We start from the raw sequence: 27,701 nt of genomic DNA on the forward strand, positions 1-27,701 counted from the left end.
AAAATATTATGTTCACAAATCTGGAATAATCCCTACAGAGTAATACAGACCTACTCAGAAACTCAGTTTATTTGCATGGCACATAACCCAATGTGTTAAATACACTGAATTGGGCATACAGCACATAGTCAAGAAACAGTAAGTCAGTCATTGTAACCTGGCAACCCAAAGACTGAGAGTAGCTTAACAACGAGATTAGTTTTGTTTACGAACGAGTAATTTTAAATGCCGTTTACAACGTTTATATGTATATATTTAAAGGTTTATTCTTCTTTACTGGAAAGACAGTTTCACAAAGAGAAAGAGACAGAAAGATCTGCCATGCGCTGGTTCACTCCCTAAACGGCCGCAATGGAGCCAGGAGCTTCTCCCAGATCTCCTACACGGGCGCAGGGGTTCAAGCACTCTGCTGCTTTCCCAAGCCATAAGCAGGGTGCTGGATGGGACGCGGAGCAGCCAGGAGTAGGGCCCATGGGATGCCGGCGGCCCCATAGGTCAGATGAGCATGCGGAGCCTTCGCGCCGGCCGCAGACGCCAAGGCAGGAGAGGACCTGACGCGGTTAACTTGTAACACACGACTCTGTTACTCCTGTTAACGCTTTAACATCTCTCGTTTGCCCCTATATCACTGCTGATTCCCTCTTCCGCCCCAGGTAAGTCCCCACGCCCACGTCCCCGCACCTGCTGTCCACCTGCGCCTCGCCGCGCCAGTTTCCGGTAGGCTTTCAGCCCCGAGAATCGACACCGAGCGGTCGCTTCGCTCCCCCCACTAGGCGGAGCTTTCTCATCGACGCGGTCGGCGTGCGTTTCGTGCTGCCTCTCCCCCGGCGGCCGTCCAGCGGGAGGCGGAGCAAGCCCAAAATGGCGGCTCTCAGGCTGGCGGGCTCCTTGCTGCTGGGGTTTTGAGGTGGTCGTCCGGGGTCTAGGGGACGCTTCCCCGCCGCGGGGGCCCTAGAGGATGAATCGAGAACTCTGCTAAGGTCAGGCGGCGGGGCTGGAGAGCAGTGGCAGCAAGGGCTGCGGTGGCGTCCACACACCGGGATGTGCGAGAGTTACTCCAGGTCGTTGTTGAGGGTCTCGGTGGCGCAGATCTGCCAGGCGCTGGGCTGGGACTCGGTGCAGCTCAGCGCCTGCCACCTCCTCACGGACGTGCTGCAGCGCTATCTGCAGCAGCTGGGCCGGGGCTGCCATCGGTACTCTGAGCTCTGTGAGTACCGGGCTGGGGTGAGGGAGGGCTGCCCCACGTAAGTCACCAGTGACACCTCCGTCTCCCCGTTCCTGTGTCGGCATCCCTCGGGCTCAGCGTTCTGCCTGCCGCCCCGAGATCGCCTAGCACCTCTGCTTCCCACAGCCCTGGCGGGTGGTGATGGGGAGGGGATCCACTGCTGCTGAAAACTCCAGTCATCCCTTTTGGTGCCTCTTTTCTCATCCGCTAACTTCCCGCCACCAGCCCCGGAGCCCAATCTCCGCTCCCAGCTCCGCGCCCTCCTCCCTCTCCTCTCTCGGAAAAGGTGTCCTGATGTTGCTCGTGGTCTCGTGTTGGCTGTGGGCAAACCCATCCCCAGAATGCCCCACACTCCCTTCTACCCAGGTCCTTTGCCTCCCTTGCCCGCAAACTACTACAACTAGTTGTCACAGGCGCTCCGTCTACCGGCCGCTTCTCTCCACACTGGCCAGCCCGGACTCGGTGACAGCTCCACGCTGTCAGGGACACTGCCTCTTTCCTGTGTCTATTCGTTTCGCTCACGGGATCTCCACTTAGGTTTTCCCAGGGCGGACTGTCAGTTTCGACTAACTTTCACTTACATCTCAGTTACCCATTGGCTTCCTCCTTCAAAGTTGTCTGAAGTGAAGTGGACGGATCACAATGTAACACGACTGTCCAGGTGGTCTGAGGATTTGATTTCTAAATGAATGAATGTAGCTTGGGGGTGTTTCATAATTGGGGGGCTTTTAAAAGAAGGTGCACCTCTTGTCAGTGTGGTGAAGCGGGGGACTAACACCCATTTTAGATGTCAGGAAACCTGAAGTATTTCCTAGGATATTTTATTTTGTCAAGGGGCTGTAAACTGAAACATTGAGCCCCACTGTACTTCTTAGGACCCCAATTCCATTCCCAGTTTGCATAGTGCTGCCCAGATCATCTGTCCATGGCACACACAGTTCTGATCCTGTCATTGTTGAAAGTATTCCAGATGTATTCATTGTTTACAGGATAAAACTAAAGTCTTAACACTACACAGCTGCCTTGGTGAGCTAGCATCTTATTTTGTGTCACTAATCTGCCACTAATCTGCTGCCTTGCTGAGCTACCTGTCTTTTCCGGAACATTTTAAGCCATCCATTACTACCCGCATGCTGTTTCCTACAGTGTGCTCGGTCCCCTGCCCTGCCAGTGGTACTACTAACATCTTGAGATACACTTAGCACTTGCTCTAGGGGACTCATGTTATCTGTTCTCATCATTCTGTGTATATTTCCATTATGCTGTTTATCAGCTTGTTTTGTAATCTGTTTGTGTCTCCTCATCCTCTCCCAGAAACCAGTTGCTTATATTTGTGTTCTGTAACGTAGTATGGGGCCACAATGTAATAGGCACCCAGGGAGTCACTGTTGGATAAATGAACCGATAATCTTACTAGCATATTAGCTGAACTTTTTGAGTTCCAAAAATGAATATTTTTGAATGCTTGTTTTCACTAGTACTTCACAATTTGTAACTGCAAAGTAACTGTATTTGCTATTACCCTGAAGATATACCACCAACAGAATACTGTTACCCCCACCCCTAGAGAGAAGGCTTGCATACCTATACTGTTACCTTTTTGTCCAGTCCAGCTTGTATTTTTGCTACCAAGTTCCCTAAGAAAGAAATTTTTTGTGTGGCTAGATACTTTAAAAGCTCTTGAATACATAGTTACGTGTTCAGCCTATAAGCAGAATCAGAATATATGCTGGCATTCTGTGGTACTCCTGTAAAAACATCAGGGATAATTGTAATGCTTTCATGTGAACCTTGTTTCTAATTACCCAATTTCTATAGTTAATTTTCTTGGTTTTAGGGAGAATGTAATTGCCAGGGTCATTATTCCCTATGGTGTTTTTTTTAATAATGCTAATTTTGGTATGCTTATTGGCATTTCTAGATTTTTTTTTCTTCCCTTTATACTATTAAAACTTCAAAATCAAATTCTGGGGGCTGCTGCCGTGATTGAATGGGTTACTCCTCCACCTGCGAGTGCCAGCATCCTGTATGGGTGCTGCTTGTAGTCCCGGCTATGCCACTTTGGATTCAGCTCCCTGCTTATGACTCAGGACAGCAACAGAGGATGGCTTAAGTCCTGGGGCTCCTACACCCACAAAGCAGAGAGAAAGCTTCTGGCTCCTGGCTTCCGGTCAGCTCCAGTCTTTGAGGCTTCGGAGAGTGAAACTGTGGATGGAAGCTTTCTCTCTCTCTGTTTCTCCTTCGCTCTGTATATCTGCCTTTCCTTTTTTTTTTTTTTAAAGATTTATTTATTTTTATTGGAAAGGCAGAAATACAGAGCGAAGGAGAGACAGAGAGGAAGATCTTCTGTCCGATGGTTCACTGTCCAAGCGGCCGCAATGGCTGGAGCTGAGCCAATCTGAAGCCAGGAGCCAGGAGCCAGAAGCTCTTCCGGGTCTCTCACGTGAGTGCAGGGCCCTAAGGCTATGGCCTGTCTTCAACTGCCTTCCCAGGCCACAAGCAGGGAGCTGGATGGGAAGCAGTGCCCACATGGGATGCTGGTGCATGTAAGCTGAGGACTTTAACCACTATGCTATTGCACCGGACCCCATTTTTGTCTTTTGAGCATCACTTAACGAACTAACACCTATACTCTAAGTATTGTAGAGTTAGAATTACTAAAACACAATCGAGGGTGTTATGCCTTAAAAAAATTCTCTCCCAAGATAAAACAATAATTGAAGTTACTATTAATTAAACAAATACAGAATTTTAAAATTTCCATTAGGTGAAAATTCTCCCAGGCATTTAGGGGCCAGTGTTTCTCTGTTGAGTTATACTGTGTGTAAAATAGGCATGCATTGCTAAAGCAAGTGCGCAGTCTCAGACTGCTTCTTCAATCCTAGAGCTGTAGCCTGATTATTGCATGTTATATGGAACAAATGCAAAACCAGGAAGATTTAGGAGAGGCAGTTGTGAACTGTGGGTTCTGTGGTAGATTGCCTCTCAGGAAAAAAAATGATATTTGGGGTAAGCTAAAAAATATGATTCTATAAAGGTAGAGATTATTCCAGATTCAGGGATAACATAGACTGTGGTGTCCACATAGATTAAGGATGAAAAAAAAAATGTCAGAAAGATGACAGCTTGACGTGTGTGTAGCTAGTTTATTTGAAGAGTGTTTAACAGAATGAAATCAGGTTGTGGAGGGACATAAAAAAGTTGATCCGAGTATGAAAACATATGGTAGGCAACATTGTATGCACGTAAGTAGGAAATCGATAGTATGATGGCAGTGTTTTTTTTTTTTTTACGATTTTACTAATTTTTTTATTGGAAAGGCAGATTTGCAAACAGAAGGAGTAACAGAGAAAGATCTTCCATCCACTGATTCATTCCCCACGTGGCCACAATAGTCTGGCTGAGCCAGCCAATCATGAGCCAGGAGCTTCTTCCGGGTCTCCCCCACAGGTTCAGGGTCTCAAAGTTTTGGACCATCATGTACTGCTTTCCCAGACTACAAGCAGGGAGCTAGATGGGAAGTGGAGCAGTTGGGACACAAACCAGTGCCCGTATGGGAATCCCAGCACTTGCAAGGCAAGGATTTAACCATTGACCCATGACATTGGACCCCAACAGTGTTTTATTTTTTTTAAGAAAATTTTGCTGGCAGAGGAGTTCAAGTGGTAGTAAGAAGAGAGAGAAAAAAATATCTGAAACCATAGTAAAAAAGAGGTAGGGGTACCAGAAGATCTAGGGTTAGAACTGCAAAGGGTCCGGAGAATTCAAGGTGGTCAATGTTTTTCAGACTGAGAAGGTAATAGAGTAATAGGAATAGAAATGTTGAAATGCACATCTCCATTCAGTAAGATGAAGAAGGAATTTTGTTTTTTTTTTTCCTTTTTAATACATCACAGGATGTATTGATATATTGTAGGACAATTCAAAGGCTGGACAAGTGTTTGAAGTTAGAAGTAAAGTCTCCTGCTTCAGTTATACTACTGACCGTACTGCAGCTTCTACCCCTGGAACTGTTAGCCATTCATCATGTATCCTTGCAGACTTTTTTGTGGGTCTGTGAGCATGTGTGTGTGTTTTATTTATTTATCAGAAATTTAGATTTACAGAGAGGAGAGACAGTGAGAAAGAGTTTCCACATGCTGGTTCACTCCCCAAGTGTCCACAATGGCTAGAACTGAGCTGGTCTGAAGCCAGGAACCTCTTCTGGGTGTTAACATTGTTTACATAATCGAGAGGGATACATGCACATGTTAGTCTCCAGTCAGGGATGGGAAGGTGGAGGCCTGGAATAAAATGGGTAGGACAAATGTTTCAGTTTTTTTTTTTTTCTTCTGCATCTGCAGCAACAGGGAGAGAAAGGGCCCACTCTCAGCTGTCGAACCACAATAGCACCCAGGGATGGGGGACAGTCATTTGATGCCATAGAGGCTGCAATGTGGGAAATAATATTTCAAGGATGTTACTGGAGTGTTTTTGGTAGTTCCAAGATATTATTGACTTCATTGCACCAGGGTTGAGAAAATCTCTCCAAGGTCTATTAGCTGACCAGGTCCACCTTGGTGCATCCACAGATTCAGGAACAAAGCTTGGCCAGGAGAATACAACAAAGCTTGTTGCAAAATTGGCCAGGAGAGTGGTCCAACCTGTTCTGCTTTTCATCCTCTGATGTGGCACTCAGCATCCTCTGTGGCCTAGATGAACTGACCGTCATGTCTCCTGTGTGCATCTGGACATGTTGTCCACTTCATAGGCTGCAGCAACTGAGGAATCCTGGTCCCTGCACACTTTGAGATTAGACCACGTACATTGTGATTTTTTTCCCTATGGCCAGGGTTCAATCCAGCATCTAACTGGGGACTACCCCAAGAAACCTCACCTGAGTGACCTCAGATTTGACTCTTATATACACCAGCCAGTGCAGGGTCAGGTTGGGTCTGTCACCTGCACTAGCCAATGCACATACCATTGGATACAGCTGCCTGATCAGTTCAGCCCTCAACCCCATGTCTCATGCAACTGATGGATGCTGTGGCTTGGCCCAGCCCAGCCCACCATAGGTGTGGTCTTCATGCGTACCAGTAGGTGCTATGGCCCAGTCTGGGTGACCTCCAGTAAACCCCACCAGGCCTGGTTTTTGTGTCTGTTGGCATGTGCTGCACCCTAGTCCGGCCTGTCCTGTATCCATTCTGTCTTTTGTGCACACCGATGGGTGCTGCAGCCTAGTTTAGTCTAACACATCCCCAAATCTGGCCCAACCATATGCTAACAGGTGCTACTGCCTTGATCAGCCTGGCCTGCCCTTAGCCCTAGCTCTCATGCTTGCTATCAGGAGCTGCAGTTCCCACAGCAAGGGAGTGCCCACAGTTCCTCTACTAGGCCAGATCCCAGCCCTGGATCTTGCACCTTCTAGGTGGTACTGCAATCCAACCTGACATGGCTTACTCCCAGTCCAGTCACGGCACTTGCCAGCAGGTGCTATAGCCTAGCCTAGCCTGGCCTGCCTTCAGTCCAGCCTGTCCCCAGTTCCAGCTCTCATGCTCACCCGTGGAAGCAGCATTGCAAGGGAGTCCCTGCAATTCTCCTACCATGCCCACTGCCAGCCTTGGGCCTTGCACATGCCAGTGGGTGCTGTGTCCCAATATGAGCTGGCCTTCCTCCCCTCAGCATTCACCAGCAGGTGTTGCAGCCCAGCCTAGCCTGGCCTACAGCCAGCCCTCGTGTGAACTGTTGGGTGTTGCAGTCCAACGCAGACTGGCCTGCACCCTGTCCTTGCTCTCTCACTTGTGTGAGTGTGTGCTGTGGACCTGCGCAGTCTGGCCCACCCCTAGACCCAGGCCACGCATATGCTGATGGGTGCTACTGCCTTATCTGGCCTGGCCTTCCCTCAGCCCTGGCTCTTGTGCTCACCAGCTGGAGTTGTAGCCTAGTAAGGGAGTTCAATTTTTCTTTACGCTATTCAAAACTAGAATCTTGAATTTTCATAAACATTTAAATATACACAGAGACAAATGTTGTTAAGGGACATGGGGGAAGAAACTGCTTTTGTAATGAGAATCTCGTTACTTGTAACATTTTTAGATGTTTGCTAATTATTTTCATCTGGTTGAAGGCAAAGCAACATTGAGAAAGAGAGATCCATCTGTTGGTTCACTCCCCGATATCCCCAATAGCCAGACCTGTTCCAAGGCAAAGCCCCGAGTCTGGAACTGATATCTGTGCTTCCCACGTGGGTGGCAGGGCTCAAGCATGTAAGCCATCAGCTGTTTCCCTCCAGGATGTATTAACAGGAAACTGGCTAGGATTCAAACCAACATCCTAACATGGGATGCAGGGATCCCAAGCAGCTGTTTAATCTTTTCGGCCGTAATTGTACTCTACATCTAAGAGTTTATCTTTTTAATAATCTTTATGCAGTGCCTTCTAATTGCATTTGAAAATTTGTATGTAAATTTTATTACATTTCTTTGTATTCTTAAATTTGAAAAATTGAGTGCCGTAAATCATCCCAACAGATATTTATTGAGTACTAGCAATAAGCCACTATTTTAGGTTTCAGAGTTGCATCAGTGAACAGCAGAAATGAAGAGAACATGAAGTTTGTTAATACATTGCACTGGTTATTTAACAACAACAACAACAATAAATGCTTTGTTGAGCATTTACGTTGTGGAAGTTACTATTCTGGATGCTTTTGACCATATGTATACTGCTTAAGAAAGAAAGAAAAAAAAAAAACCACTTACTTTATTTGGAAGGCAGGGAGACAGAAACAGAGGGACCAAGGGAATTCTTTCAGTCTCTGGTTTATTCCCGCAGAGCCCACACAACCAGGCTGAGCCAGGCTAAATCGATAAGCATTGAACCCTGTCCAGTCTGCCATATGGGTGGCAGGGACACAAGTGTTTGGACCTTAATCAGCTGCTTCCTGGAGTTGGCATTAGCAGGGAGCTGGATCAGAACAGAGTACAGGACTTGACCAATGTGGGATGCCTGGTATCCCAAATAGCATTATAAGCACTGTGCCAACTGCCTGCCTTGTAAACTGTTTTTGATATTTATGACTAGCTGATCACTCTAGTGGCTTTTCTGGTGTTTGGGGTAGTTATCAGATCGTATTTTAAAGTGCCTTTTAAAAATCAGCATTTAGGGCCTGGTGCAGTGCCCTAGCGGCTAAAGTCCTTGCCTTGAACACGCCAGGATCCCATATAGTCACTGGTTCTAATCTCGGCGGCCCCGCTTCCCGTTCAGCTCCCTGCTTGTGGCCTGGGAAGGCAGTCGAGCACGGCCCAAAAGCCTTGGGACCCTGCACCCGTGTGGGAGACCTGGAGGAAGTTCCTGGTTCCTGGCTTCAGACCGGCTTAGCAACAGCCATTGTGGCCACTTAGGAAATGAACTATCAGATGGAAGATCTATCTCTATTTCTCTGTAAATTTCATTTTCCAATGAAAAATGAGTAAACTTTTTAAAAAAAAATCAGCATTTTGGTACTTAAATAATGTATTGTTTGAAATTTATAAAATTCTCTTTAGTATTGGGTCTTAAATATATAGCATATTTGATTCTGAGCTTAATATTTTGTACTCAATTACTTAATGCTTTTTAACTATTTAAAAAAAAAAAAACATTCGTGGGTTTTACTTAAAATTTTGTTTGCTTTTGACTTTCTTTCAGATGGCCGGACAGACCCGATATTGGATGATGTTGGTGAAGCTTTCCAGCTTATGGGGGTTAGTCTGCACGAGCTAGAAGACTATATTCACAATATTGAACCTGTCACTTTTCCACATCAGATCCCCTCCTTTCCTGTCAGCAAGAACAATGTACTTCAGTTTCCTCAACCTGGAAGTAAAGATGCAGAGGAAAGAAAGGAATACATTCCCGACTACATGCCGCCCATCGTGTCTTCTCAAGAAGGTTTGTGGTTGATTGTTAACGTGTTCTTAGTCTTCTTCTTTTTCCTGCTCTGCCTACATGTAAGTTCTAGAAATGCAGTTAAAATATTGTTATGTTCTTTAGAAATTATTCTGATCCTTAGGCGAACAGGCTTCATTCAGCATGGCGTTACCGGGCAGAGCTATCGTGTGATCAAGGTTCTGTTGACTGAGTCGTTTATCTCCTTTGTAGGTTTTGAGTAGGAGAAAGCAGAATATGGTCATGGATAAAAACTTTGCACTAGACATATGAAAGTATCTCCAAAAGTTCACTGAAAAGTATAATTAAAAGGTAAAAATTTGTGACAGGCATTGCAGCACAGCAAGTTATGCTGCCACTTGGGATGACTGTATACTATTTTGAAGTTTCAATTTGAGTCACTCCTCTCTCTCTTTTTGTTTTTTTAAGATTTTTATTTATTTTTATTGGAAAGTTGGATATACAGAGAGAGGGAGAGACAGAGATCACTCCCCAATCAGTCGCAGTGACCAGAGCTGAGCGGATCCAAATCCAGGAGCCAAGAGCTTCTTCCAGGTCTCCCACATGGGTGCAAGGTCCCAAGGCTTTGGGCAATCCTCAACTGCTTTCCCAGCCCACAAGCAGGGAGCTGGATGGGAAATGGGGCTGCCAGGATTGGAACTGGTACCCATATAAGATCTTGGTGAATGCAAGGCAACAACTTTAGCCACTAGGCTACCATGTTAGGTCTCCTTTTCATCTTCTGATCCAGCTTCCCATTAATACATCTTGGAAGGCAACAGTGATGACTCAAGTGTTTGGGTGCTTACCACCCATGTGGGAGACCTGACTAGAGTGCAGGCTCCCAGCTTCAGCGCGGCCCCTCTCAGCCCTCGACTGCATGTGGAGAGTAAACAAGCATAGGGAAGATCTCTCCTGTCTGCCTCTGTGCCTTTCAAGGAAATAAGCAAATGTACCTTTAAAGACATGTTTATTTTGCTGCAAAACCATTGTGAAATCCTTGCATAGAAAATAATACATATTTTTCATGAAGTTTTTGAAAATCTCATATGCAAGGATTTCCAAATCTTTCAGTTCCCTCTTCCATGAACTTTTTAGAGTGTCCTTGTATATGAGAGTAGGATATCAAGTAGTTTAGGAAAATCTTTGGAACAGAAAATTGGGGTAGCCTTTTCTCTCCTATTGTTAATGTAAGCTGAGTACATTGCTTTACATTGAGATTGGGAAGTGAATGTTCACTGATGTTATTAAGATGCATCCTTGTTTTTCATGGTGAGCAGAAATGTTGATTGTTTGGTCATATTGAACTTTGGTTAGAAAATAATAATTAGGCACAGCGATGTATCCTGTTGTGGACTCTTCTTTCTGTGTCATTCTGCTTGTTGATCATTGAGTTCTGCAATATAAGTACAGAATATTTTCCTCATAACAAATAGGAAAACTGGATTTTTGTTCTTTTCACAATCCTAAAATTATGTGTATACTTCAGCACAATGCAGATGATGCCAGAAGTAACTTTGATTTATGGTTTTTACGTTGTGACAATATGTAGATAAAATTGACCAGCTTACCCGTTTTGTGACATGCAGCTGTACAGCATTACGTAGATTCACATCACCCCATCTGTCTCCAGAACTTCTCATCTTTGGCATTGAAACTGTCTTGTTATAATTAGTTCTCATTCTCTTCTTCCTTCAGCCTGTTCTGCGTCAACTATTTTCTTTCTCTGTGAATTGATCCACTGTAGATAGTTCTAATAAATTTGGAACTGTGTAGTGTTTTAGCATAACATCTTTAAAGTACTTCCCTTTGGTAGCAGGTGACAGAAATTTCTTCCTTCTAAGGTAGACTTTTAACATTTGTGTTCATTGCCATTTGTTCTCCCTTTTGGCTGTGGTGTGAATATTGGTGTGAATATTAGTGGGCAAATAAGTCTTCAGGTCCTTAGTTTGATTTCTTTGGCTATATACCTGGAAGCAGAATTGGCTGGATCATGCAGTATTTCTGGTGCACCACCATATGATTTTCACAGTGACTAACCCCAGTTTACTGTCCCACCAGTGTCACCCTAAGGATTTCTTCTAGTTCATTTCTTACAAGCTACAAACATTTTGAAGTGTTACTTATTTCTTTCATGGACTAGGTTTGAACTTGTTTTCGCAGTCTGTGTGTTTGTATTGCCTCATCTGAAAAGCTAGACAAGTATTAGATCTCAGTGGAAAGGCTTTGTTGTGAGTCAGCTGACCGTCATCTCTCTGGATCTTCAGTACAGTAGACTGTTGCATAGAGCACAGTGCTGTAGGCCAGTACACTAAAACAAAGCATTGTATCCGTGCTTCGTGATAGCTGGGATACACATGGAAGGAACTTGCTAACCTTTGGAAGATTATCATAATTCTGAGTTGAGTCCGTTGCAGTGGACTCTGCTCAGTAGTTTGTCATTCTGTAACTCAGATCCTTAGAGATGAACACTCACTGAAGCCAGGAGTCAGTGTTGCCAGGGTCCATGGCAGTGCTTCAGACAAAGCTGCTGGGGGTGTGCTCCAATTGGTCCATCGCTACAGGTCCTTGTTTCTCCTTTCCAGACCTACTCATGGCATTGGCAGTAGGACAGGAAAATGTACAAATGCATCTTCCTGGTCCTCAGTTTCCCTTAGTAGTTGCTTAAAATGCTTTCCCCTGCCAACTTCCCTAGATTTGTTTGTATTTGCAGCCTTTAAGAAACTCACTTATATTCTCCTTTATAAAATTCTCCTTAAACTTTGCATTGTCTAATGTCACTGTTTTTTAGTCTTTTTTTTAAACACAGATTTATTTATTTTTATTGGAAAGGCAGATTTATGTAGAGAAGGAGAGACAACGAGAGGGGTCTTCCATCCCTGGTTCACTCTGCAAATGACTGCAACTGCTGGAGCTGAGTTGATACAAAGCTAGGAGCTTCTTCTGGGTCTCCCACATGGGTACAGGGACCCAAGGGCTTGAGCCCTCCTCCACTACTTTCCCAGGCCATAAGCTAGAAGCTGAATTGAGACTAGAACTGCTGGGGTATGAATCAATGCCCATAAAGGATACTGGTGCTGGCAGATGGAGGATTAGTCTGTTGAGCCACCATACCAGCCCTGTTTTTAACTTAAGAAACCCACATTGAAAATATGTTCTGTAAACAGAAATTTATTTATTTAAAAAAAATACAGTCATGGCTGGTGCCTCTGCAAGCATTTGGAGAATGAACCAAAAGGTAAAAGATGTCTTTTGCTGTCTCCCTTTTTCAAATAAAATGAAAATAAATAAATAAATAATAAATACCAGCATTATTTAATGAGGGTTACTTGGCAGAGGCCGAGTAATAGCTGGCTGAAAGGAGTTTCATTTTCTCTTATATAGAGAGGCCATGTGTGACCATGATCCTAGAATTTCCTTCTTTGATGTTATTAAATACAGTTCATGAATCATCCTAGATATTTTCTTTTTTGTTATGTTTATTTTTATCTTTTCGAATATTTATCTGTTTATTTGAAGGACAGAATTACTGAGAGACAGAGATCTTCCATCCACTGGTTCACTCCCAAAATAGCTACAATGGTCAGAGCTGAGCTGGTCGTCTGAAGGCAGAAGCCAGGAGTTTCTTCCAGGTCTCCCATACGGGTGCAGAGGCCCAAGCACTTAGACTGTCTTCCACTGCTTTCTCAGGTTCATTAGCTTGGACCTGGATCAAAAGTGAAGCAGTCTTTTTTTTGGGACTCAGCCTGCTCTCATATGGGATGGCAGTATCATAGGTAGCAGCTTAACACAGTGTGCCACATCACTGGCCTCTATCCTAGATGATGCAAGTAGTGCTAGTTTATTAATCCAGGCTATGTCTTGTCCTTTCAAAATTAATTTTGGTGTGGTTCTGAAACTTTTAATTTAATGCTACTTGAAGATACATAGAATTTGCATTTGGGCTCAGTATTAATCACATGCTAAGAGGAAAGTTTTGAGGCTTGATAGAAGAAGAAATTCAATGAAAGTTGCTGATATAGGTTGAAAAGCCCTTATCTGAATGCTTGGTACCAGAGTGCTTCAGATTTAGGATTTTTTCCTCAATTGGAACATTTACTTGTACATGATGAGGTATCTTGGATAGCAAAAATCTGCTTTTGCATATTCCATATATATATATATAGCCTGAACGCAATTTTATTTTGTTGTTATTTATTTTATTTGTCTTTCTCTGAAAGGCAGAGATTGAGTGGAGAAGGTAGACCAGAGGCAGAGAAAAAAATCTTCAGTCTTCTGATTTTTCCCCAAATACCCACCCACATCAGCTTGCGTGGGCCAGGCCTAAGCCAGGAGTCCCGAGCTTAGTACAGATCTCCTGTGTGGCTGATAGGAACCCAGCCACATGAACCATTGCTTCCTGCCTCCCAGGGTGCATCTGAGCAGGAAACAAATCCAAGTGCAGCTGGACGGAGATCCAGGCATTGTGAGAGTGGGAACGGGTGTCTCGGGCAGCATCTTACCTGCGTGCCCGCTGCGCAGTCTTGAGATGAGCGTTTACGTCAGTGAACTCATCAATGATGACATCTAGGGCATGTTTGCATTGTTCAGTTTCACATGATTAAGCCCAACTTTTGTATTCTCCCTTTTTAATTTTTCATCCATGTTTTTTACTTTGCTTTTGGAACTCTAAATTTGTTATGCTATTTGCCTCTCTAATTTTTACATACTCTAATTATAGTTAAATTGCTTAGTAATTCTTGATTTTTTTTTCTATCTTTTTAGAAACTTTGGGTTCAGACTGAAAACATTGGGCTAATCGTAGTCCTTGGTTCATGCACGCAGTCATCATTGGTTCATGCATGACTTGAATTAAGATCTTTATCTTCTGTTCCCCCGCTCCCCAAATAGCTGCAGCAGCTGACACAGGGCCAGACTAAAACCACGAGCCAGGGGTTTCTTTCCAATCTGTCATGTGGGTACAGGAGCCCAGCTCTTGGGCTGTCTTCTCCTCTCCTAGTTGTACTTGCAGGGAGCTGGTTCAGAAATGGAATAACTGGGGATTTGAACTGACACCCATATGGTCTGCTGGCATTGCAGGTGGAGGCTTAAACGGCTATACCGCAATGCCTGCTTCTCATATTTTTATTTTATCTTATTTTATTTTTATTGAAAAGTGAGATATATAGAAAGGAGAAGAGACAGAGAGGAAGATCTTCTGTCCAATGATTCACTCCCTAAGTGACTGCAATGGCTGGAGCTGAGCCAGGAGCCAGGAGCCTCTTCCAGGTCTCCCATGCGGAGACTGCTTTCCTAGGACACAAGCAGGGAGCTGGATGGCAATACTTATTAATAATAAGTAGAGTTACAGAGGGAGAATGTAGAAAGAGAATGAGAATCTCCCGTTTGCTGATTCACTCCTTAAATGGCTGCAAGGACCAGGATTGGGCCAGATCAAAGACAGGTCTCTCAGGTGTGCAGGATACAGGCACTTGAGGCGTCTTCTGTTGCCTTCCCTGGCACATTAGCAGGGAGCTGGGATGGAAGTGGAACACCTAGGACTGGAACCAGTGGGATGCTGGCCTGACAGGTGGCAGTTTAATTCACTTCACCACATCAGCCACCCTTGCTTTCCTCTTTTTTAATATAGCCACACAACTCACTCAACCATTTATAATCTGAAATATGTTTTCATGGGTACACCATGTTTGAAAGTTCTTGGCCCCAGTATGGTGGCCTAGTGGTTAAAGTCCTTGCATTGAGCACTCCAGGATCCCATATGGGCGCTGGTTCTGATCCTGCCACCCAGATTGCCATCCAGCTCCCTGCTTGTGTCCTAGGAAAGCAGTCAAGGATGGCCCAAAGCCTTGGGACACTGCATCTGTGTGGGAGACCTGGAAGAAGCTCTTGGCTCCTGGCTCAGCTCCAGCCATTGCAGCCACTTAGGAGTGAATCATTGGACAGAAGATCTTCGTCTCTGTCTCTTCTCCTCTCTGCATATCTGCCTTTCCAATAAAAATAAATAAATCTTTTTTTAAAAAGTTCTTAATGTTCTGATTATTGGTACACAATGTAGTTTGCCCTGGGATGAACAACTTTGGTGATAAAAGTGTCCCACATTTTATATTTTTCTTTTACATCATTTGGAGCCATAGACAGAGCCAGACATTAGTGATAAAATACTATTAGCAAACTACTATCACAGTCAAAGAGTTCCATCTCGTTGATCACTGAACTTGGTTTACGTTGAAAACACATTGGCTTGTGTTTCTGCCTAGAACTCGTAAGTGCTCTGGATAATAATATACAAGGAGAATGGCAAGAATGGCTACATGTTACAATAGAAAACATGGAGATCACAGAGTCATTCAGACATGACTCAACTGGTTAATGAGTATATAGTCTTCCCAAGAAGCTTTACCTTTCTGAACTTTGTATTTGTCATCTATAATATAGGTATAGTAATACTTACCGTGTCAGTGACAGGGAGGGTTAAGAAAAACAATTTATAAAATAATTATGAAAAATAGGATAATACTGAAAACATAAAACACTTAATAGTGAATATTAAATCTCTTTCCATTTCTCCTTCCTGACTTTTTTTTTTAAAGTTTATTTTATTTTTATTAGAAAGTCAGATAAATACAGAGAGGAAGATCTTCCGTCAATTGATTCACTCCCGAAGCGGCCACAACGGCCAGAGCTGCGCCAATCTGAAGCCACAAGCCAGAAGCTTTTTCAGAGACTTCCACATGGGTGCAGGGTCCCAAGGCTTTGGGCCATCCTCAGCTGCTTTCCCAGGCCACAAGCAGGGAGCTGGATAGGAAGTGGGGCTGTCTGGATCAGAACCGATGCCCATATGGGATCCCAGCGCATGCAAGGCAAGGACTTTAGCCACTAGGCTACCACGCCTGGCCCTTTCCTGACCTTTTAAAAACAAAATTTATCTATTTGGAAGGCAGAATTACAAAATCTTCCCTCTGCTGGTTCATTCTCTAAATGAGCATAACCTCTGGGCCTGGGTCAGGGTGAAGCCAGGGGTCAGGAACCTTACATTGGTCTCCCGGGTGATTTCTCTGGCCCCAAGTACTTGGGCCATCTTCTGCTATGTTCTCAGCTGGCTGAAAATGAAGCAGCCATGACTTGACCTGGCACTCATAGGGAATGCTGGTGTTTCACGTGGTGGCTTAACTCATTGTGCCACAACACCAGCCACTTCCTTCTCACTTATAGAAAGTTGCTTTTGAATTCACGTGCAGTGTACATTTCCAGATTCTCTCTACTGTAAGAATAAATGTAAACCAGTACAGACCTCATATGTTTGGACTGTCAGGGAACATCCGCCGGACAGCTGGGCTGCAGGTGCTGCCTGACTGATTATCAGCAATGTAAAGATGAGAGGGAAGGAGTTGATCTAGAAAACTCTTGCCCAGCGTTTCTGATTATATCTGTTTAGAAATCAGACCACTCCGGAAATATTTTATACAGGCACAGATTTTTGCTTGGACTCTTGGCAGTTCTGACGACTGGCACCTAGTGTGTTCTGTCCAAGAACATTCTCTTCCCAGAATGCCATACTTATTTTCAGAATCACACTAATATCACATTTTCTTGCTTCCAGTTTTATTGTGCTTAGAAACGTCTGCAGATAGCGTGCTGTGCTGAAGGCTTTGGTTTGCACAGTGTGATCACTGGATCATTGGTCAGTGTGGGATCCCCTGGTGGTATGTTGACTGTTTCAGAATCTTTGCGTGAGAAAGAAAAGAAAGAAGCAGATACAGTACACTCTGTTAGGAACTGCAAGAAGCTTATTTATCAACCTTAACCTAAGATACCATGCCCTTAAGATGTCTTTTTTTTAAGTTTTGCAAACTTTTTAGAAATAGTTATAGATTTACAGAAAAAAAACAAGCTGATACTACAGTGTTCTTTTGTATTCCATTCCCAAATTCCCCTATTATCATATTACCCAAAAATAATACATTTGGTATAATTAATTAGTTAAAACTGATGTTATTGTTATTATTTACTAATTTTAGTCAAAAATATTTTAGTCAGAAATCCTAGGTTTTTACCTAATGTTCATTATCACGAGATCCCACCCAGGGTACCCATGCCATTTAGGCTTGTGTCTCTCTAGCCCTCTCTTGGCTGACGGTTTTCACCTTGTTTTGATTATTGATGCCCTTTGCAGTTTTGAGGATTGTCATTAAGCTATATCATAACATGCCCGTGAATTGGAACTTTTCTGTTTTTCTTGTGATTAAACTGGGGAATATGAGTTTTGAGGTTAGAAAAACCAGATCATTAAAACAATATACCAAGAATCCTGCAGGTCTTGTGATGTGGTGTAGTGCATAAAGCCATTGCCAGGGTGGCAGCATCCCAAATGAAGTTCCACTTACAATCCAGTTACTTTCTAATGACCTGGGTTAAGTAGAAGGTGGCCTAAGTTTTTGAGACCCTGCACCCATGTGGCCAACCTGGCAGAAACTTCTGGGTCCTAACTGTCTATGGACTGGCCCAACCCTGGCCATTGCAGCCAGTTGAGAAGTGATCCAGTGGATGAAGTCAGTCTCTCTCTCTCTCTCTCTCTCTCTCTCTCTCTCTCTCACCCTAAGGATGGTGGGGGATGGATTTATCCTGCTAACAATATTGAACACTAATGTTGTTGACTTTGATCATGTCGTCAAGTTATTGTTTGATTTATCTTCTATAAAGTTACTTTTTTTTTTTCTCCTTTTCCCGTAGTCTGCTCTTTGGGAAAATTGTCACTATGCACAACCCAAAGGAAGGGGGATTGAAGCTCTTTTTTGGAGATGGAATACCTATATAGATTATTTGAAACTCTGCATGGAGATTTTTCTCTTCCCCTCCTCCCCTAAGATTTCCATTTTTATTACAGAGCCCTTTAAAGATTTACAGGTTTGAAACAAATTAACAAAATGTAATAGAAGCTTGTTGAGAAACACATATTGCCTAAGTGTAGGAGGATATTTAAAACATTTCATGCAAGAATGCAGTTAAAAGATAAGTTTAGAAATGGAGCAGTAAGATGCCTGCTAGGTTGCCTGTGTCCGTCTCAGAATTCCTCAATTTGATTCCTGGCATTGGCTGCTGAGACCAGCGCCCCACCATTTGCACCCTGGGAAGCAGTAGTTGTCGATTTGAGTGGTTGGGTCCCTCCCGCCCATGCGGGAGACCTTGTCTAAGTTTTCAGATACAGGTTTCAACCCAGCTCTTTACTGCCTGTTATGCGCATTTAGGAAATGAACCTAGTGGTTAGAAGTTCTGTCTGCCTGCCTGCCTCAGTGTCTGTCTCTCATTTTTTTTCAGAAGATGAATTTATATTTGTGCAGAAATGTTTTGGTATCATGCAATTTTCCATATTACACATTTCCCATGACTCACCCCATGCCACCCCCCGAAAGGCAAACACAGACAGAGATCCCATTCATTGGTAAACTCTACATATGCCTGCAGCAGCCAGGTTGGGTCTGAAACTGGAGCCAGGAGGTGGGAACTCAGTCTTCATCACCGTCACATATGCCAGGACCCAACCGCTTGGGTCATCACCTACTGTTTCCCAGAATTTGCATTTGCAGGAAGCTGGAGTCTGGTGGAGAGCTAGGAACCAAACCTGGGCATCGCACTGTGGGATACTGGGTCTGAACTACCAGGCGAAGTGCCTGCCTACGCCATCTCCCCTCTGTCCCCAAATTCTGTTCATGTAGGTTTCTGTTCAATTGGAAGACAAAACAGATCCTATCCCGCAAATGCCCGTAACTGTTGGGGCTGGGCCAAGACTGAAACTGAGTGCTTGAAACTCAACCCATGTCTTCTACGGTGGTGGCAGGAATCCAGTGGTTTGAGCCATCCTTGCTGTCTGCCAGGAGCTGCATTAACAGGAATCTGGAGGCAGGTGTTTAAGATATAGCCTTCTCAACTGGTGACGTGTCTGCCAGTTGTGCCAAAACGTCTGTCCCCCACCTCCATGAACATTTGTTTTAAGATTTATTTTGTTTATTTGAAACAGAATGACAGAAGAAGGGACAGAGAAATATTTTCCATCTTCTGGTTCATTCTCTAAATGACCACAGTGGTCAGAACTGGGCCAGGCCAAAGCCAGGAGCCTGGAATTCCATCTGGGGTTCCTATGCGGATGGCAAGGGCCCAAGCAGCTGAGTCATCTGTTGCTGTCTTTCCAGGTGAATTAGCAGGGAGCAGAATTGGGAAGCAAGGCAGGAGTCGGACAGATGCTCTGGTATGGGTGCTCTCGTTGCAAACAGTTGTTTTATGTGCTGTGCTACAGTGCTACCCTCCATTGCCCAATGAACTCATTGAGGACCTTCAATTGTTTTTTTTAATTAATAATAAAATAAAAAGGTTTCACTTTTCCATAAAGAATTTTAGCAGATATAAATCCTAGATCTTTTCAAGTGTAACTTTTGGACTCAGTGTACTTTAATACCTGTTTATTTTTTTATCGAACAATGACAATCAGAACTTCTATGCCCATTCTTTTCTTAAATCATGTCTCCCTAAAATTGCCAGATCTAAGTGGCTTTAATACTTTTTTTAGGCACTTCCCAGGTCAGCACACAAAACTTCACCAGCTTTTATAAAAGCTCTCTCTTCCTCCAGATATAACCACTCTCCTTCCTCTATGAGCCTTTCTTTCTTTCTTTGCTTTGCTTCTCTACTGCCAGCCAGATGTGTATCCCCAGACACACTAATTGAATATTCTTCACACACACCTCTGACATTTAATTTACAGTCCCTAAATCCCCTTTCTTTGTCTTAGAATGTATTTGTTAAAAAATCTGGATCATTGGGCCCGGCAGCGTGGCCTAGCGGTTAAAGTCCTTGCCTTAAACGCCCCGGGATCCCATATGGGTGCCGGTTCTAATCCCGGCAGCTCCACTTCCCTTCCAGCTCCCTGCTTGTGGCCTGGGAAGGCAGTCAAGGACATCCCGATGCTTTGGGACCCTGCATCCGCGTGTGTGATACCTGGAAGAAGTTCCTGGCTCCTGGCTCTGGATCTGCATAGCACCGGCTGTTGCGCTCACTTGGGGAGTGAATCATCGAACGGAAGATCTTCCTCTCTGTCTTTCCTCCTCTCTGTATATCTGCCTTTGTAATAAAAATAAATAAATCTTAAAAAAAAAAAAAGAAATGTCAGAAGCCTTCTGACATTTAAAAAAAATCTGGATCATTTTCCTGACAGGGTTTTTTCTACTGTTGGATTTTGCTGATGTGTACTCAGTGCAGTTCAATATGTTACTTCTAATTTGGCAGTAAGAATTGGAGGTTTGACCAACTCAGGTGTGATGCATTTATTCCTTTGGTGAGATGTCATTTGTATTGTTTTACTTCAACAAGAAGCTAAAAATGTCTGGTTTTCACTTCTTTTTTTTTTTACATTAACAGCATTCATGATGAATGCCTAGCTCCATTAATTTTTTAGGTGTTGAAAGTAAATGGTGTTCTTCAGTTTGTTCTTATTTAATTTGTGTACTGGAATAATTTCATAAAGAAATTCATTTATAATGCAAGTAACTTAATGATATAGTTTTTGTATTGAAAGATTGAAAGGATGAATGCTTTTTTTCATTTTATGTAGTCAGTTTTTTTTTTTTCTTTAAGTTTTATTTATTTGAAAGACGGACAGAAACAGGCTGACTTCCGTCCAACTGATTCAGTCCCCAAATGGCTGTAATGGCTAGGGGCTGGCCAGGTGGAAGCCAGGAGTCAGGAACTTAATCCATGGGTAGGAGGGACCCAGTTACTCAAATCCTGAACCCCCATGTACATGTTGGCAAAAAGCTGAGTCAGAATCAAAGCTGGCCTCAAGCCCTGGCACCCTGATAGGAAAATCAGGCAATCCCAATTGGTGTTTTTGGTTTGTTTGTTTGTTTTGCGTTTTGAGGGGCAGAGAGCCAGAGAGATAGTGGATACACTTCTATTCACTGGTTTACTTTCCAAATGCCTATAACTGCTTTGGGTGGGTCAGGCTGAAACAGGGAAACTATTACTCCATCCACGGTTGCCATGTGGTGGCAGTACTCAGTCATTTAAAACATGGCCACTTCCTCCCAAGGTTCACATTAACAGAAAGCTAGAATCAGGAATAAAGCTGGAACTTGAACCAGCACGCTGATATGGGATACAGACATTCTAGGTGTTTTAATTGTTAGGCCAAAGAGTGGCCCTTGGTCTTTTTTTGATTTGTTTTTAATTGTTATTTTATTTTTTCATGATACAGCGCAATAGGTTAAAGGATTTCCCCTTTAGCCTCTCCCGTTTACTCCTTTTCCCTACTATTTTCCCCTATATTATTACAATAGGATATTCCTTCAGCAGCAGTCACAAATCCATCATTCTGCTATTTAAGTGTAGGTATAGACAACGGTAGAAAGTACAGCATCCAATTGTTAAGGTATATGTAACAGTTTCATTGGGAGTCCATCTTTTGTTTGAGCAGAGATGGTTACCTTATATTAGAGAGAACATATGATATTTGTCTTCTTGGGATTGGCTTATTTTACTTAGCATAATGGTTTCTGTAGTTGAAACCATTTTGTTGCAAATGGTAGAATTTCATTCTTTTTAATGAATAGATCTCTTTAATGAATAGAGTACATCTATTTTTCCAATAAAAGTAAGTAAATCTTTAATAATGAGTTTTGAGTTGGCTAGTATACTTAGCAGAAAGCTAAGCCTGTTGCAGCAGCATGCCAGGTGAGTGAGTCCTGGTTTGAGTCCACCTGCTCTACTTCCTGTCCGGTTCCCTGCTAATGCACCTGGAAAACAGCGAAAGATAGGCCGAGTGTTTGGGTACTTGCCATCCACATAATTGACCTGAATTGAGAGATACAGACAGCTGACTTCGGCCTGGCCATTTGGGGAGTGAGCCAGCAGAAGATCTGTCTATCTCTCTCCCTGTAAATTTGTCTGTAAGATAAGTAAATTTTTTAGGAAGATTATGTTTTGAGAACACCTTATTGATTATTTCACGTGTTCATTCTTTCTGCTTGTTATTGTTACCCTTAGATTCTTTCGTGTATGGCGTAAAGATTAGATTTTCCAATAATATAAGTATGTTTTTCTTTCTGTTTAAATTAGCCACAGTGATATGTAAGTGGAAATGTGAATTTTAGAATATAGAAAAAAAGAACGACACATTTTACCAAAATGCTCATCTTAGATCTTTTTGTTTTAATGTCTGATTTTACAAAAACAGAAGTACCATTTCCATTGTTGATAGTGTTGAAGGCAAACTTACAAAGAAATATCGTCTATTTGCTGGTTCACTCCTCAAGTGGCCACAATGGCCAGAGCTGAGCCAATCTGAAGCCAGGAGCCAAAAGCTTCTTCTGGGTCTTCCACTTGGGTACAGAGTCCCAAAGCTTTGGTCCATCTTTCACTGCTTTCTTAGGCCACAAGTAGGGAACTAGATGGGAAGTGAAACAGCTGGGACTCAAACTGACATTCATGCAAGGGAAGGATTAGCCAATTGAACCGTTATACCTGGCGCATTAATAAAGTTTTATGTTTCTAAATTCACAAAGTGAATCAGGTGCTTTAGCAAAATGATGCATTTTGGTATTTAGTACAGTTACCAAGTTTTTCTACTTTTTCCTTCCAGGCATGCAGAACAAGAGCAGATAATTTTTGTGGGTTTTTTTCTGAATTTAAAATTTTCCACCAATTTAATGTTTTTGTTACTAATGTTTATGTGTTTTGGAAAATTTTCCCACATATGAGGAGGAAAGGAATGTATCAACAAGTAGACTGATCACCTGCTAGTGGGCGGCTCAGTATACAGTCTCAGAGGTTCATACTTTCATTCTTGCTTTATTGAGTGTGAGCCTCACCTAAGGTAATACAGTACACTCTTCTGTAAGTATCCCTGGAGAACTGGTTCCCAGGACCCACCCTAGATCCCCAAATCTGCATGTACTCAAGTCCCTTGTGTGAAGTAGCATAATGTATATGTGTCTATTTTTATACAGTTCTTCTATGTATTTTAAATCATCTCTGGATTACTTACAATAATTAAAACAATATAAATGCTATCAAAACAGCTATTAAACCATATTGTTTAGGGAATAATGGCATCAACAACAACAGAAAGATTGCACATACTCAACATAGTTGAAGCTTTTTCCACTAAGTATTTTCGATGCGTGGTTATGGAACCCATGAATACAGAAGGCCATCTGTAATTGCATTTTATTAAACCAGCTACTTCATATAGCAACACAGAGCTTTCCTGTTCTAGGCAAAATGCTATCAAGTAATTTGTCAATTTTTATAGTAATGTAGCAGTCTTGTGCCAAGAAGAAATTGGAAATCATCTTTTCATTCATGCATTCATCCATCAAGTGGCTATGGAGATCCTACGTCATGCAGACGTGCCACTATCTGGAAAGAGGTGAATAGAGGAGAAAAAAAAAAAAAGAGGAGTGTCTTCTGTTTTCATAGTCCTTGCATTTTACTTGAGGGATAAAACGATTCATATTTGAGTATCTTTTTAAATGATAACGGGGTATTTAAGGGAAACCACAGTACTCCAATACTAGAATTGTCAGAAGTTTCTAACCTGGTGTGATGTAAGAATGAGGAAATCAATGAATATTTTTTAAGTAGGGATGATAAAATGATTAGTAAGCCTGGAGGTTATGGAAATGATAGACTTAAGAAGGAGGTAGCATTAGAAGAAGGTTTGAAGAGTCCTGTTGTAATCATTTAAAGGAGCAATAATGCAGGTGCCAGCTTTAAGAGATATTTAATGGAACAAAGGTTGGTAATGGATAGATGGTAGAGAATGGAATACAGAGAAATGCGTCAGCTGTGAGTCTAGGAGAGTGTGTAGGTGATCAAATACTCAAAATTTCCAGATCTTAAACAACTGGCAGATGTAGAGTTAAAACAAGAGTAAATCTCAGGTCCCTCAGGAAATACTGTAAAACAGCCTTTTATTTATTCTTCAAGAATAGAAATCAGGTTTCAAGATTATATTTGTGACAGGAACCTTGGGTCCTGCTAATTCCTTATATTCATTAATTGTGTGATCTTTGCTACAGAAAGACTTATGGCTTGGTACTTCAATTTAAAGCTTTTTTTTTTTTTAAACTTATTTCTAGGTACCACTTTCCTCATTTGTCAAATGAGAATAATAACCTTCATGGAATTGTTACTAAATTTGGATGAAGTATGAATATGAATGTTAGCTACTATAATCGATCTTAGGTGTAATATTCTAGAGAGGCACATATTTTAATGTGTGCTTAAAATCTCACTATCAATTAATATACCACATATCCTGGGAAAAAAAGAAACTTTAATATACACATCTGTAATAATATCCACTCCAGTTCTTTCTAATCTGGAAATGTTGACATGCCATGCAAAGTGGTACACATCTGGAAGGATTTCATAAAGATTTGGAGGGCTAAGCGAGGTTCTCCGCACCCTTCCTCATGGAATGCCATTTCCATTGGCAGAGACCGGAGCACAGCTCCATCTAGCAAAGGCAGCAAAGCTAGGGAGGAACAAAATGAAGGACAGGATCTTTCCAGTTATCTTTTTGATGTTGCTGTTTGTCTTCTATTGGTGTTTGATTATATACTTTAGTTTTACAGGTCTGTTTTTTCTGATTTTTAATCTTAGAGTTTTAAATTTTAAATAATACTTAGGTTTTGCAATTTAAAATAATTTAGTTTATTTGCATCTAATTTTATTGCAGGAAAATTAAATGGCTTTCTCTCTGGTCTCTAACCATATTTCTAGGAGAACTGTGACAAATTGTGTTGCAAGATTGATTAATAGTTGGCATTTGATGCTTATTATTTATGTCACATGTGTAATTAGCACATATTAATTGATCATTTTTCTCATGTAAGACTTTGTCTTAGAATGTAATTAGTTTTATCAAATATTATGCAGTAAAAATGTTGTGTTTAAATATATTCTGCTGCTAGCACTATTTACTATTAATCATCCATGTTCCTCTTGATTGAGACTTAAACTTCTACAGTATAAATAAGAAAACTGACTTCCTTTCTTTTAAATATGGGAGTGATTATAGTTCAGTAGGTGGCACTCTTTTCACTTCTGTTAGTGCTAACAAATGCCCAAATACGTATGAGAATATTTTCAAAATTTTGAGAAGACACATACAGCTTAAACCATTAACAGGTTGTTAAGAATCTGCCCCAGTGCAAAGGCTCAGTTGGCTTATTCTCTGTCTTGCAAGAGCTGGGATCCCCTATGCATGCTGGTTCATATCCCAGCCATTTCACTTCCATCCAGTTCCCTGCTTTTGCCTTGGAAAAGCAGAGAAAGATGGCCCAAAGCCTTGCAACCTACACCCACTGAGTGGGAGACTCAGAAGCTCCTGGCTGCTGACTTTGGATTGGCTCAGCTCTGGCCGTTATGGCCATTTGGGGAGTGAATCAACAGATGGAAGATATTTCTCTCTGTCTTTCTCTCTATAAATTTGCCTTTCCAATAAAGGTAAAAAAAAATCTTTAAGAAAAAAAAAGTGATAATAATTTGAAAAATAATTTAGCTTCTGTAAAACTTGGTTAGGTGAGTTGCATATGAAGGTACTTAATAATTGAGTTAAGGAAACTTGTGTATCTAGAACAAAATTTCTTTTAGGAATGGCCTTCTGTTATTTTTTGAAACCAGATTTTTCTTATAAAAATGGAAAGTATTCATTATTATCCTGTTTTCCTTCAATGTTTTGATTCTTAAGCATTGTCATCAAACACCCATTAGAAGATACTTTAAAAATTAACAAACTTCTAGTAGCAACTTTGTTTTTTCAGTATATTGATTTCTTTTTCCATAAAAAAATGAGTATTTAACTAATTGAACTTAGTTAAGATAACAGTTTTGCTTCTGTTTGTACATTGTATTATGTACTTTCTTTGTTTCCACATCTTTCTAAATCTCTCATCTTAAAAATGATTTGTTTAGTTTTTTGGAAAGGCAGTTACAGAGGGACAAGGAAAGACAGAGAGAGGTGTTCATCCTGGTCTGCTCCCAAATGACTGCAGTGGCTGGAGTTGGGCCAGTTGGTCTGAAGCCAGGAGCTAGGAGCGCTCCCAAATCTTCCAGATTGGGACTGGGCCCCAAGCACTTGAGCCATTCTCCACTGGTCTCCCAGGCACATTATCAGGGAGCTGGATTGGAAGTGGAGCAGTTGGGACTGAAACCACCACCCATATGGGATGCTGGTGCTAGCAGGTAGAAGATAAGCTGGCAACGCCAGCACACCAGTCCCTGTTTCTCATTTTTTAAAGCCACTCCATAATTTACTTAGCTGTTCTCTTATTAGGCATTTAAAATATTTTCTATATTCAAAATTATATTAAGTTTCCTTGTACATATTTTTCTTTTATATTATTTCCTTGTGATAAAGTTCCAGAGTAGGAGTTTTGAGACCAAAGGTATAAAACACATTTATGGTTTTTGACACACATATTACACATTACTTTCCAAAAGAATCATATCAGTTTACGGTGCCATAACAAATAGATGATTATACTGGGATCTTAGCAGTCTTCACTGGAATTCAATTTCAAAGTATTATTTTTTCTTTACTAGCATAGATTAAACACATCGGGGTGGTCATTTTATTTTTAAATTTTTACTTGCAATATGGGAACCATTAAAACTCCTATGAGAATATAATAACCATTTTATCTTGATTTAACTCTCTGAGTCTTTGTTTATGTGTATGTATGTATATGCGCTCAAGTTCCCATTTTAACATAGCTTAGATATGTAATTTCATGTACTGCATTTGTCATTTAATGTGGCTACTATATGCTAGCCATTGATATTTCTGTTTGGTAAACATTGCTGAACAAAGAGATGAACAGGAAGTATATGAAAGTGAAGTGAAATGACTTGCCTTGGATGGTTCTGTGACTCATGCATGATAGGATTGTGGAAATAATGTTTATTTAGGATTGGTAGTAATATGGAAATTTGCAAGTGTGAGATATTTCCCTCTGAAATGCTTCTTTAATTAATATCTGAGAGTATGATTAAGCAGTTAGCTGTTCAGATTTAGTGTAAAAGTTCAGAATTCTTGTTTGAGTAGAAATGAACATTATTTCACATTGCTGAATAAAAAGCTGAATAATCGTTCTCGCCATTTTAATATGTTCATTGAACCCTTTCGTAAGTCTAAGACGTTATGAAATTTTCAGAACCAAATTTTCCCACATCTTGAAGCTCTTTGCTGCTCTCTCATCATTGGAATTTATTACTCACCAGCTATCCCCAGGTGTACTTAAAGAATCTAAAATAATAAGGAAATTACTAAATTGGGTAAGGATGATTCAATAGAGGAATACCTGTCATCTTTTTTTTCCCCCCTTATTGTGGGCATCAGAATACTGTATTTGAAGTCTATTAGCTTTCATTTGAATAGAGTTGAATTTTTAAAATTTTTTTGCATTTTACTTAGAAGGGAAGGAAGAAAAGTTGATGCTTCATAATTATATTAGACAATTAAAATAAGTATGCCTTTCAGTTTTTATGATGATTAAATTGATAGTATTTT

General features: G+C 41.7%; 1 protein-coding gene across 1 annotated transcript in view; it reads left to right on the top strand.

The window, feature by feature from the left end:
• The first annotated feature begins 836 nt into the window (after window positions 1-836).
• The window catches only part of TAF3 (TATA-box binding protein associated factor 3), a 170,598-nt gene continuing 143,733 nt past the window's right edge, over window positions 837-27,701 (top strand). The window contains exons 1-2 of the mRNA XM_040968180.1: window positions 837-1,207; window positions 8,897-9,139. Of these exons, the coding sequence (XP_040824114.1) occupies window positions 1,042-1,207; window positions 8,897-9,139 (409 nt within the window). The 5' untranslated portion in view covers window positions 837-1,041. The remainder of the gene's footprint in view (window positions 1,208-8,896; window positions 9,140-27,701) is intronic.

The sequence above is a fragment of the Ochotona curzoniae genome, unplaced genomic scaffold (genome assembly GCF_017591425.1).
Source record: "Ochotona curzoniae isolate NIBS_2020 unplaced genomic scaffold, NIBS_Ocur_1.0 scaffold_4683, whole genome shotgun sequence".
Lineage (NCBI taxonomy): Eukaryota > Metazoa > Chordata > Mammalia > Lagomorpha > Ochotonidae > Ochotona > Ochotona curzoniae.